This window comes from Prionailurus bengalensis, chromosome D1 (assembly GCF_016509475.1).
Source record: "Prionailurus bengalensis isolate Pbe53 chromosome D1, Fcat_Pben_1.1_paternal_pri, whole genome shotgun sequence".
NCBI classification, from domain to species: domain Eukaryota; kingdom Metazoa; phylum Chordata; class Mammalia; order Carnivora; family Felidae; genus Prionailurus; species Prionailurus bengalensis.
In genome coordinates this window covers 12,197,230-12,210,499 of record NC_057346.1, presented here as the reverse complement: position 1 = coordinate 12,210,499, position 13,270 = coordinate 12,197,230, and the positions used below count along the sequence as shown (strand labels likewise).

The following is a 13,270-nucleotide window of genomic DNA, read 5'->3' as shown; positions in this document are numbered from 1 at the left end:
AGCCCTGAGTCGGCCCCCACCTCCAGTTATAACTTTCATTTTTATAGCACCATGGTTTTTAGAAAGCTCATTCACGTGGCTTCTTCCAGCTGACGACTGTCCTGAGGGTAGCAGGGGCACACATTACTGTACCCCACTTTACAGGTGACAAAATGGACCTTAGAGCCGTGATGAGTTGCAGTCAAGGTCAAACAGTGAATGGCAGAGCTGGCCTCAGACCCAGGGCCTCTTGACACCGAACCCCATGTTCTTTCTGCCAGACCCCCATTGCCCTCTTCCTTGGGGGGGTGGGGTCCAGCACAGCAGCCACCTTGCTATTTCAAGACAAAGTCGAACCTGGGTGCTCAATTCCACGGGTCCATATGCTGCACCCTGATGGGGCCCATCTGGTCTTCAGAACACTGCCATGCCCCAAGGCCAGGGCTCGGATCTGCCTCATGGGACTGGAGGGCACGCAGAGCCACGGGCTGTGCTAGCCAGCTCGGCCCCGGGCACGGCTATCCCCAGAACAAGAGAACAGGCAGACGCTACCCCATGGAAGCCCACCACTGGCCTGTGCCCCCCTCCCCCCCAGAATTGCCTCGTGTGAGTCCTGGAGGGAGCTGGGGGGGGGGGGTGGCTTAGGTCTGCCCCTGGGAGAGGCTGCTAAGAATGAAAGAAAGGCTCTAGTGCCCATGTTTCCAACAAATTCTGGGCAAGCAGGTGAATGAGGCAGAAAAGGCTGGGAGACAGCAGTTTTGATTCAATGGGCCTTCCGCGTGGCAAGCAGGGGAAGCCAGGAGAACATCACGTAAAAGGGAAATGTCAGACCCGAGGAGGGGGCTAGGAGCTGGGGGGGGGGGCATCTGGACAGGCAGCATGATGGAGGGGTAAGAGCAAGGCTGCTGGAATGACAAATCTTGGCTTCAAGCCCCACCTTCACCACCCACAGCGGTAGTCACAGCCTCAGTTTACCCATTTGCTCAATGCAGCCAGGGCTCAGCGCCTCGTGGGAGTTGTGAAAGCCCGAGGGAAGCTCCTGAGAGGCCCATAAATGGAAGATCCCTCTGCAGGGAGAGCTGGGCTGTCATGTATTCTGGTCCCTATACAGGAGTCAGAACCAGAGAAGGAGCCCCCTCCCTTGGGCCTGGGAGTGTGTCTGGACAAAGACAGCTGTTCTTGCTGTCGTCTGGCCCCTGGGGACGCCGTGAGGGTGGCAGATTTGGGGGCTCCATGCCAGGCTGCGTCTCTGCACCCCGCCTCCCCAAGGGGACACAGGGCAACAGGGTGCATACAGCCGGGAGCGGTCAAAAGCAGCGGCTTTGCTATTAATGTAGTCAGTAAATAAATAAAGGAGAGCTTAAGCTTAGTGTAGAGCCATCAGTTTAGAACTACAGGGTAATTAGCACTGCAGGGGGCGGCAGGGCGGCAGAGTCAGGTTTAAATGAGTGAGTTCACTTTCACGGAGGCACCCCCGGAGAGCAGAGAACACAGCGCAGAGAGGAGCCCGCCCTCCCTCCAGCCCACAGCGGGCAGGGGCTGGGAGTGCAGATAGCGGGGCTGGACCCAGCACCATGGCAAGAAAGACCCGGGGGATGCCCACCCCCCCCCCCATCTTGGCCAGGGAACAGGTGTCTCCGTGCACACACACCCAGCGATGCCCAGGCAGCTCTCTGCCTGTGAGGTGCCGCTGTCCTGTGCCGGGGACATGCACACGGCACACGGCAAACAGTTCAGGCGTCTCCACGAACAGGCATGGGCAGCTGTGAGAGGAAGCAGGAGCGTCTCTGCTGAAGCGTCTATGCGGCCCATGGCAGGCGGGCACGTACGTGGAGGTGCCCGCGTGGGCACAGGCTGTGCACGTACTTGTCCGGTTTCACCGGACCCTGGCAGCTGCAACCTCAGCCCCAGATGCTAATTGCCTCTCTCCTCCCTTCCTTCTTTCATCGGTTTCTCCAAACGGATGCCTACCGCGTGCCAGCCAGTGTCGGGCTCCAGGAATATGAAGACATACACACACGACACACAATTCCGACCTGCAAGGAACTTAACATTGGGTTCACGGTGACAGTAAATCAAGTGGGTGATTATAGGGGTACCTGGGTGGCTCAATTAATCCTCCGACTCTCGGTTTCAGCTTAGGTCACGACGTCACAGTACGTGAGTTCGAGCCCAGCACTCTGCTGACAACACGGAGCCTGCTTGGAATTCTCTCTCTGGCCCTCTTTCTGTCCCTCCCCTGCTCGCTCGCTCGCTCTCAAAATAACACTAAAAAAAAAAAAAAAAAAAAAAAGCAAGCAGGTGATTTAATTGTGCTATGACAAATGGTCCCATAGAGTGGGACCAGGGAAGGCTTCCTGAATTGGTAGGGTTTGAGCGGAGACGTTGACAATGAGACAATGAGACAGCCAGACTGAAGGGAGGGGGACACGTGGCAGTACAGTTCCCAAAGAGGAAACAGCATGTGCAAAGGCCCAGAGGGGAACGCAGCTTAGTGTCTTCCAGGAACCACCTGTGGTCCAGGCGTCTGGAGCAGAGAGTAGAGGGCAGCCGCAGAATGTGGGGGTCATCCGGAGACAGGGCTGGGGTGGTGAGCACAGGGGCTCACTGAGTGTCTGTTAAGCCTTGTTAAGGAGTCTGAATTCCACCCTAAGAGTCCCCACCAGGGACTTTAATCACAGGAGTGACAGGATGCTCTCTGCATTTTTGGAAAATCCCTCCGGGCTGCCACACATCAGCACGGAGGAAGGAGCAGAGGGAGGCAGAGCACCTGGGGTCTGTCCTCCTCTGCCCTCTCCCCTTCCTGGTGGGCGGAGCCAGGGGCTCCCCAGGCAGCCGGGTGGGGAGAGCCGGACACAGACGCTTCGCACTTGGCCTGCCATCTGCCTCTTCTCACCCGCCACAACGTGCCAGAGTCTTCAGCAAGCCTCCCCGGCTCTGGGCCTCCACTCTCCCACCTTTGATGGGGGGGGGGAGAACAGCCCCTCAGAGCTGCAAAGACAGCTGTTAAAGGCGGCGATGATGTGACCCAAGTGCCCACCCGAACAGGAGCGGCCTCAGCCGGGCAGGGACGCTGCCTGTGCGTCGGGGGCTCCCACCTCGTGGACTTGGAAACACATTCGGGAGGGACGCAGCCCCTCCCTCGGCTGCCTGGCCCCTCTCCTGACCCCAGCAGAGCGCCCCCGTGGCCAGCGCCGTCCTGGAGGAGGCGGCCCGCTGCTGCAGGCCAGGGCAGAGGGCAGCGGGGCCAGGCTGGCAGGGGCGGGAGGGTGGGGACTGAGTCAGGCCCCAGAGCGTTCTCAGGCTGGCCGGGCCAGGGCCCCTTTCTCTCCATGAGATCATATCTGGGTCAAAGAGCATGTAAAGCAGGCAGACCCCAGCGGCCACACAAAGCCCATTCAGCCCAGCCCTATTCACTTACCTCCTCTCCCCCAGAGCCCACACCACAGCGACCCCAGCGCAGCGCCTAAGCCCCAGCTTTGATGTCCAAGAACAGAAAACGGCATTAAATGTTGTTTTAAAGAGGGAGTGCTCACTGCCCTCCCATCTGTCAAGAGAAAGCTGAGGCCCGAGGGGGAGGGACGTGGGGGAGGGGCGGGAGGCCTGGGGGACCTCAGAGAGGGGACCCAGAGAAGAAAGGGACGCACGCGGAGGAACAGGGTCGGGGGGGTGGCCCACAGACGCTCAAAATCAAACCAAATATATTTTTGGCCAAGGGCTGTTTTCCAAGATGAGCAATGTGGGGAGAGGAAAAAGAATTTGGGACAGAGAGACAAAAAGCCAGGAGAAACCTCAAAAAAAAAAAATAATGCGAGAAGACATGGTTAGAGGAATATAGAGAGACGATGGGAGAGAATGACAGAAGGGCAGAGCAGAGAAACAAGGAGAGAAGCAGAGAGCCAAGTGGTTAAGGGGCGCAGCTTGCCCTGCGGGGTCCCTTCCTCCTCCGGGGTCATCGGGTCGTCCCAGGTAAGTGTGCTTCCAGGTGGTTCTCTGCTGGCAACCGGGTAACGCAGCCCTTGGGCCTCGCAGAGTTGAAAGGCGCCCCTCCCAGTCCAGGCCCAGAGCAGGCAGGTGGGGCAAAGAGCCAAGCCTTCCGGGCAGGGTGCAGTGTGCGGAGGGGGTCAGGTGGCCCCTGATGCTTGGCCCTAGTTTCATACCCCATGTGGGGACTCTGTGTCCCCCCAGTAGGAACAGATTATTTTGGATGGAGCCAGACAGGTAGGACCGCCTCCAGCAGAGGTGCTGAACCAAGACACCTAGGATTTGGTGAGGCTGGTCTAACCACTCTGGACAACCGGGGCAATGCTGCCGTCCCCAGGCAGAGGAAGGAAGAAAAACCCGGAGGAGAAACCTGGGCCCCAGGATAGGGAGAGGACCCAAGAGGCAGTTGTCCCCATGGGAGTTTTTGCGCGCATGCCTTATTCTGTCAGTGGGGATGTTGGGTCCGCACCCCAGCTCCCACCTGCTCCCCTGTTCCCATCTCCTTTCTCCATGCCGCATGGCTGCCACACACCCAGGAAACTTAAACTGCGTGGAAGCTTCTTGAGAAATGACAGGGAGAAGTTGACAAAGTCTCTAAAGAAGACCAGACAGGAGGGGGCCCTGCCTGTGGAGTCCTGGGAAAAAGCAAACCTTGATTCGGCATCAGGAGATCCGGATGCGGGTTCCAGCTTGGCTCCTCAGCAGCTGCGTGATCCCGAGCCGGTTAACACAAGCAAGAGGGTTCGGCTCTGTGGCTCACTGGGATGTCTGCTCCTCGAGGACAGGGGTTCCGTCCTGTCCCCACTGAATTCCCAGAGCTCACAGCAGTAACTGATCTGAGCTACTGCGTGAACGTCTATGGTGTTGACTCCAGACATTGTTCCCAGGATCAAACGATAGTGTATTTAAGGCTATCTTTAAAAGAAAAAGTATTAGAAAAATACATTGCAAAGTGGGCATGTGCCTTGGAAAATATGGCATAAAAGGCCGCAGAACTACACCAGAACTTTCTCTTCCCCCATCCCCAGCCAGAAATCTCAGTTCCTCCAGTGTTACCCACCCCAGAAACGTCAGAAAAAACAAAGCAGCTTTTTTCTTTTTTTTTTTTTTTTAAAAAAAGGGGACACTTCAAGCCAGAGACAACTGAATTAACTTTATTCTCTTCTAACTGCAGATTCAAGGTATACAACTGAACATTGCTATTTTTCTTATGAGACTTATAAATAAAAATACAAAAAATGTTCACTACAAAAAAATCTACTGTTAGTAGGATGTAAAAAATATTCTCTTTGCTATAGAAGGCACAAACTTCACTTAGTGACACATGGAGAGAGAAAAAAAACCTGCAGCAGTAAATTCATTTTTTTTCTTTTTTTTTTTTTTTTCCTTTTTAAATCTTGTCAGAAACACTGAAATTACAAAGAAACGCATCAATCTACACGGAACGAAGGCAGATGCGGAAAGCTGCGACCAGGACCGCACTGACATTGGGTGACATGGGGACTAGACCACAGAGGGACTGGCAAGCAGGGCTGGGGCTGGGCAGGGGCAAGGGGGGAGGGGGGAAGGGGGAGGGGGAAGGAGGGCAGGGAGAGAGAGATTTGTACAAAAAAAAAAAAAAGTAACCGGTAAAATTGAAGAAACAAAATTGGGCAGCCTCCTAAAATTAGGCTAAGAGGAGGTGCTGAGGTAGACATGAACTAGAACGTCAATTAATTAAAAACACGAATTCTGTAATACAGAGCGATAGGACTGGCACTTGTGCTGTCACCACAGAAGACAAGCCACAAAAACAAACAAGTAACAAAACGAAACATAATACCCAAACCAAAAGGCTTAGTTTTGCTTGGTCCAGCAGGGCAGCGGGGGCCCCCAGTGCTATAATTTACATACATATATATATATATTTATCTTTATATATATGGGTTGGATGTCATGGTGCACCACCACGGCTTTGTAACCTCACAAAGATCATGCATAACACTACGTGAACAAATTCTATGACACACACCAGGAGGCTGGTACCCTGTCTGCAAAGTGGGCCATCAAGGACCCAGGAAGGCAGGGCCGGCAGCCGACAGGCCTGCGAGGCCCGCACCCCTCTCTCCCCACCCTCTTCCCCTGACCCAACCTCCCTGGTCTCTCTTGCACCCTCTCCCGGCTGGCTCTGCCTTCTCCTCCACCCATGAACGCCACGGAGCAGGGTCAGTCTGGCTTTCTTCCCTCCTACTGAAACGTCCAAGGAAGTGCTGCCATGAAGCTCCAGGAAGGAGGAAACCAGATGGAAGAGGGAAAAAGACAGGACAGAGGCCCAGGAAAAATGAACAGAGTCTGATCTTTCTCTGCTTTTCTAACACGTGGTGCCCCAGCTTTCACTCTTACTGGACTTGCAGGGGAGTCTCCACAAATCTCGTCCTGCCCGCCACCCTCACTGGACAGTCCAAAGGCTGCCCCACCACTGCTCACCCCTGCAGCCGGCCGTACCAACAGCATCCAGAAGGGTACCATACACTTGTGAAAAATTGCAGCAAATATTGTGTTTTTTTTTCTACACATGGAGAAACGTTCAGGCACAAAGACTAAACAAGCCCGCATTGCATCCCTGGATTGTACTGAATCACTGGGGCCCCCAGCCTCCCTACCCACCCCTGCACCCCAGATCTACCTTCCCCATATCCGTGGCCTCCTCCAAAGCAGCCCAAAGCAGCAATGATATTTACTATTTTATATCTCTCTCTTGCTATATATATATATATCTATATATTTGTCTATCCTATATACACATAGGATTTTAATGCTTTGAATGAGTGAAGGAGTGAATAGGGAAAGAGCACATGATGGGTAAATGTCACCAAAAGCATTAAGGGACACGCCTGTAGGAGCTGAACACTAGAAAGGGACCATTAAGCAGCTCGGACTTTCCCGGCTGGAGAAGTTTCGCTAATGCTGGGTAAGGCAGTAGCAGGGAGGGTCGTCAGCGGTAACACAGCTAAAGGCAGCAGGTGGCCAAGGGGCCAGATGGCAGAATGGAGAGGGAAGTAACACTCAGCTCTCACCTGGGGAGACAGCACCCTCTGCCCTCCTAGTCTCCCCAGCCCCCTTTATTCAGACACATCTGAAGACTCCAGATAATTTTTGACCTTCGCCTTGGCCCTTGGGCCTGGCAAAGAAGGCCTTGGCAAGGTCAGAATTACTTCATCTTTGTGAGTAGGAACCTAGCAAAGAGGCATGTTGGACTCTATCCGGGTGTCGAGGCTTCGTCGGGGAGGAGGGGAGAGCAAAGCCAACACGGGCGTCTCCCATTCAGTATCCTTCAGAAACCACCCATCCTGACCCTCTGTCCTCATTTCCCTGCTGGGGTCCCTCAGGGACGGTGGGGGGCAGACAGGTGCTCACTTAGTACCATCCGATGCTGCAACACCAGATTACAACAATACTGCGTGACTGAACACACCACCACACACAAAAAGCACACGCGCGCACACACGCACACACAGAGGGGTATTTTGGTGGTGGCGGTGGTGGACTTTTTTTTTTTTTTGTCTTTTTTCTTTCCTATTCACATTACAAAAGGAAAAAAGGGCAAGGTTCTGTAGAACTGACGAAGGAACTAACAAACATTACAAAAATATTACAATTTGTAAATATTAGCTCAACCCTCTCAGCTTTTATGAACAGGGCAGGAGACCCAGGCTGCATGGGAAGGGTGGGGGCGAGTGAGAGGTGTCAGCTACGTCTATGGAATAGTTTCTTTTTTTTTTTTTTCCTTCCCCACCGAAGTTGCAAGAGATCTTGCTGTTAAAATATTGTTTTCGGGGGTTTACAGACCCCCCTTCTTCCCAGGCTGGGGGAGGAAGCATAGTGCATAAACATTTCTTACAGACCGCCCCTCCCCCAGATGATTTGCCTCTTTTCACATTATCAACACGACAACTGCTCTAGTCACATAGTTCAACTTTTTTTGTCCTTTCCAAAGCACTAAGTCATTATTACAACTGCAAAAGAGCATCCTCCCTACCTGACCATCCCCGACCGACAGTCTAGTGACACGGTCCCCCCAAGTTCCGATCCCCCCCACACAATTTTTAAGGCCTTCAAATTTGGTGGGCAGGATTGCAGGGGAGGGCAGGAGGGACGGGGCCGAGGGACAGGGGGGTGGTCACAGCAGCACCCATCCCTCCGACTTCCCTAGAGCCCTCACAACCCTTCTCCCCAAAACCACTTCCCCAAAACCACTTTTAAAACCCTAAGATAAAAACGCAGCCACAACTTTCTCAGAGAGAGAAAGGAAAGAAAAAAAAAAAAGAAAACAAACAAACAAACACAACTCTTACAAATAAAGCATGAGATGAAACGGAGGGCCCATCCCAAAGCGAACCAAATATTGCAAACGTGCTTTCCAAAATTCAGGGGGGGGAGGTTGGGGGGAAGGAGGGAAACAGAGCAGCAGAAAGGGAGGCGGCAAGGGAACAAAAGAACTGGAGGAACATAAGAGGTAGCTTTTAGAAAAACAACACCCCCACCCTAACGCAACAAAACAGAGGCCGGCTCATCCCCACGCCAGCCCTGCAAAAGAGACCCATTTTGGCAATGATAACGCACACAGAGGCGGGGCCACACGGTTGCAGGGATCTGAATAATACAGGCCCCCAGGCCCAAAGGACCCAGCAAATTCTAAGAAAGGTAGGATCTTCTCCAGAGTGTTTTAGGCTGAACCCTTGCTGGGTACAGAGGACTCCGGGAGGCCCTGGGCAGAGCCAACGGTGACTCCAGAGTGCCCCTGACACACCCTCCCTTTCGCCCACCTTCTGCTGACCCCGGCTCTCACGTCCTGATCCTGAGTACTCCACTCCTTTCGTCCAGCTCTGTCCAGCTGGGATGGCAAAGGGCCGTGGCCAGCTGAAGTCTACTAAACCAACTATTAATTTATACAAGAAACAGAAAAGAACGTCCTCCCCATTCCTCCAACCCCCAACCAAAAAAGAGATACAGGGGTTAAAAAAGCTCATGAGGTCACAAAAAACTGAGGTAATTCAAGTACAATGTGCTAACAGGGGAACAGGGGACACAGAAAAGAAGCAAAACATTTACATAAGGGCCAAAGCGCTTTCTACTCCTCTTCCTCCTCTCCTTCCTCCTCCCTGGGAACTTGCGGGGGGGGGGGGGGGGGGGGGGTGTTGCCCTGAGAGCCAGGAACTCTGTGCTGCTCTCTGGACCAGGGCTGGGGTCCCCACCCCCAACCAGCTAGCCTAATCCCCGGGCAGGGCGTCCCCTTCTCCAGGTGTAGGACACATCTGGGCACATCCTTCCCTCGGACAATGAGCCCTTTCACGGACGCCTTCTCCTAGGGCCTGAAATAGGGGTGGTAGGGATTGGTGTTGGTTTGCTCGGTGGGACGGTATAGGGTTAGTTATGTTTTCCCATTTTGGAAGCGAAAGCAGCTCAGCAGGAACCTCGCTCATGACAGGGCTTGACTAGGGTGGGGTACTCCATTTATTTTGTGTTCTCAGAAAGCGGAGGGTGGGGTGAGGGGGCTGTGGAGTCCAATGCAGCTTCCCAGCTAGGGAGCTAAGCCAGGAGGGAAGGCGCTGCCTGATGCATGAGGGGCTGGGCACCCCTGCACTTGGGAGGGGCCTCTTGGAGGCAGGGAGCAAGGAGCCGGGGGACGGGCAAGAGCCATGAGGCTGCTGAACACCTTGAGGGGACACCCCAAGCGGCAGAGCTGGGGGGTGGGGGGCAACAAATGAACTGAGTGGTGGGACAGCAGGAGAGGCCCTCCCACTCCACTCTGCCCCCAGAGCTGCCATGTGACCATCGACTAGTGACTGTGACCCAACCCAGCCCCACCACCTGTGGGCCCCCTCCCTCTGAGGGCGACAGGCAAAGATTGTTTGGCTCTGACCACAGCACCCCTCACCCCCTCCCTAGCCTCCACTTCTGGATGCAAAAGGAGGGTCTGGGTGGAGGGAAGAGAAAAATATACCACCAAGTGAGCTGAACAAACCATGCTCACCCCAACCCAAGAAAATGAAGCCAACCTCCAGCCAGGGAGGAGGGACAGAGGCCGCCGGGGAGGGGTGGTGGCGGGGCATCCAGGTCACTTGGAGCCCCAGAGAGAGTCCGAGGCCAGACAGCTATCAGGTTTCCTTTTTCTTCTCTCTCTCTTTTTTTTTCTTTTTTTCTATTTCCTTTTTTTTGTCTTTTTCTTTCTTTTTTTTCCACAGTCCTTCCTCGACTTCATCCCGCCCTAACTCTTCTCTCCTGGCTGCCCGCTCCCCTGCCACTGCCGCCGTCTTGCCTCACACGTAGCACAGGTAGAGGTAAGTCTTCTCTATCCTCCAGTCGGGCGGGATCTCCTCGGGCTTGTGGCCCTTCATGTGCTTCTGCATAGAGGAGAGGCTGGGGCAGTATTCCGTGCAGATGGTGCACTGGTAGGGGGAGGCGCCGTTGTGCGTGCGCAGGTGCTTAATCATGGCCGAGTAGTCCCGGGAGCGCTGGTGACACAGCTTACACTCAAAGGGCTTCTCACCTATGGGGGGAGGGCAGGAGAGAGCCAGGACACAGGGAGAGGGCCGTGAGGGTCTCGCCAGGGCTGCTCTGGGCCCTCGCTCCACCCCCAGGATTGCTGGAGACTTGGGCCCCTCGAGTTCAGCACCTCCCACTAGAACTTTCTGCGACGACAGATGCACCATCCAATATGGTAGCCACTGGCCACAAAGAGCTACTGAGCACCTGAAGCACGGAGGCACCATCCAGTATGGTCGCCCCTGGCCACACGGAACTACTAAGCACCTGAAGCGTGGATACACCATCCAATATGGTAGCCATTGGCCACAGAGAGCTACTGAGCACCTGAAGTGTGGTTAATGCCTCTGGAACTACATGCTCAGTGGCTCAGAGGGACTCCATGGTTCCTCATTTCAGCAGCCACACATAGCAAGGGGCTGCCCTGTTGCCAAGCACACCCTTAGCCCTGCCTCATTCTATTTAACCCTCCCAAAGGCCCAGAATCTTACCTTCTGAAGAAAGGATATGGGGGTCTAGAGAAGGGACAGTGAGGCCCTGAAAGTCCTTCGGGATATTCCTTCTAGGGGAACACGGGGATAGAGTCGTTTTGAGGCTACAGCTGGTGGGGAGGAGGGGGATGAAAATGAGGGAATCCTTTCCTTCAAATGTGTTCCATTTGGGATGCCTACTCCTCTAAGGCTACAAGCAGGTGCCCTGGACCCTGCCTTCCCCGGGGGCTAGAGAGCAGTGAGGGACAGAGAGCCTGGGAGTGCCCTGCCACACCCTAGCTGCTGCCCAGCCTCCTCCCAGTTAGAGTCCCCTGGAGCTGAGCAGAGGGTGTGAGGGAACCTTGTTTCGATACAGTAATTAACTGGCCAGCCATCTCGCTATCAATACTCCTCTGTGCAGAGGCCCCAGCAAATAATGAAGTAATGAACAGCCAAAGTGATCTAACTATCGACCTGCTATTTACAATAGTCACCACCAATGCATTTAATGATCGGCTCGCCAGGTCACATCCCCAGCAGGGGGCTAAGGAAGCCCCAGGGCTCTGGAAAATACCGGGAGGGACTCTAGCTGTCAGCAGCAAGCACCCCACCCAAGGCTTTCCTTATGGCCCAGGCTGGAGGCAAGAACACACAGCTATGACAGCACGCATCCTCTCCTTGTTGCCTCCTTTATCCCCCCACCTCCTATGGAAGCATACTCTCCCCTCGGCCAGCACAACCTGTCCTCAGTCACCCCTCAGTCACCTCTCCCCACCGTCTTCTGGTCAGGACGGCTGTTTCCCCTGATCAGAGGAGGCTTCAAGTTTACCAGATTCCACTAGCTTCCACTACGCCTCGTATCCTCATGGGAGGTCCTTCTGAATACACACCGTCCCCCCAACCTGCAATGTGCTGCTGGGAAGCAGTTAACAACTGGCTCTCCAAAAAGGCCCGATTCTGTAGCAGTTGCCCATGGCCATGTTGGGACTACTCTGACCCCGGCTGCTTTTAAGCGACTGAGGTGATGTCACTGCACTTGGGAAGAGATGGGCAAGATGGGCTTTCACGGGCCACTGCAGGCCAGCTCCAGCCTTCCACTGCCCCCGAATCTGGCAATTCTGGACACCATGGCCATGTCTACTCGTTCTGTCCTCAGACCCCACCCTCTGATCACATTTCTCTTGCATAAAAAGGAATGTGAAAGCCCTGTGAAATGCTACAACGTTATACATGAAGAGGGGTTAGTAAATACACCTGCCTCTCTGATCTCTGAGAAGAACTCAACCCAACAGTGTCTCAGCTCTCATCCTAACCAGACTCAGTGCCCACCCCCCAGTTCTTACTCTAACCCCCAGTAACAAGAAACCATCCCAGCTTCTACTTTTCAGTAAGCAGGCCAACTTGACCCCAAATCAGGACGCACAAACTGCAAGCCGTTGGCATGGCTGCCTGGAAGGCTAGTCTGGGCCCCTGGAAAGCGTGCCATGATCAATTAGCAATGTCTGCCTCAGCCTTGACCCCAGGCAGTGGCACCTGGGCCATCATGCTAACCTTCACCAGAGTCACGTTCCAGTCTTGGGGTAAGTCTTGGACCATCCTCGCCCGGGCTGCCCTGGAGAGCCACCTGCCCCTTACCCCTCAGCCAGGTTCCTGCCCCAGCTCAGGTGCCCTCACCGGTCTTCAGTACCTGTATGCACCCTATAGTGCGTCTCCAGCTGGTGCTTGAGGCTGAACTTCTTGCCACAGCCATTGCACTCATAGGGTTTCTCGCCCGTGTGGATGCGTTTGTGGCTCTTGAGCGTGCTCTCGTCCCGGAAACAGCTGCCACAGAACTCACACTCGTAGGGATGGTCGCCTGTGGGGACAAGGGGCTGGATCAAGGCCTTGCCTCTCCCCCTCTTTAGGAGACCACAAGCCACATTCAGTACGCCAGGAAGAGGAGACTGCCTGCATTCACCCCCATTCTCCAAAGACCATGGAAAGACCTGGGCCCCCCCCCTCCAGCTCCCAATGTGAACAGTGTGTTCACAGAGGTCCGTACTTCACTGTGGCCCCTCAGTTGCCCATGGGTCAAGGGCCAGTCTCAGGAAGAGGGAGCCCATTTGGTTCAGGGATGAACAGCAATCCCCAGAAAGCAGGCCCCCACAGAGGGAAAGCAGACCTGTGGGCTTTGAAACCTTGTCCCCCAGCTCCTCAGGCTCCCTTCTCTTCCTTTCCTGTAGGTCAGGGGCAAAAGCCATGTTAGCCTGACTGACTCCCCCCTCCTCAAAAAAAAACCCTCCAATCTGAGAAACAACTAGATCACACTGCCC

At 54.5% G+C, this 13,270-nt stretch overlaps 1 protein-coding gene across 4 annotated transcripts in view; it reads right to left on the bottom strand.

Annotated features, from left to right (window-relative positions):
- Positions 1-5,096: 5,096 nt before the first annotated feature.
- Positions 5,097-13,270, bottom strand: part of ZBTB16 (zinc finger and BTB domain containing 16) — a 196,926-nt gene continuing 188,752 nt past the window's right edge. For all 4 annotated transcript variants that reach the window (XM_043579387.1, XM_043579386.1, XM_043579384.1 and 1 more), the window contains 2 exons: positions 12,646-12,813; positions 5,097-10,492 (listed from right to left, as the gene is read on the bottom strand). In XM_043579387.1, the coding sequence (XP_043435322.1) occupies positions 10,263-10,492; positions 12,646-12,813 (398 nt within the window). In that variant the 3' untranslated portion in view covers positions 5,097-10,262. The remainder of the gene's footprint in view (positions 10,493-12,645; positions 12,814-13,270) is intronic.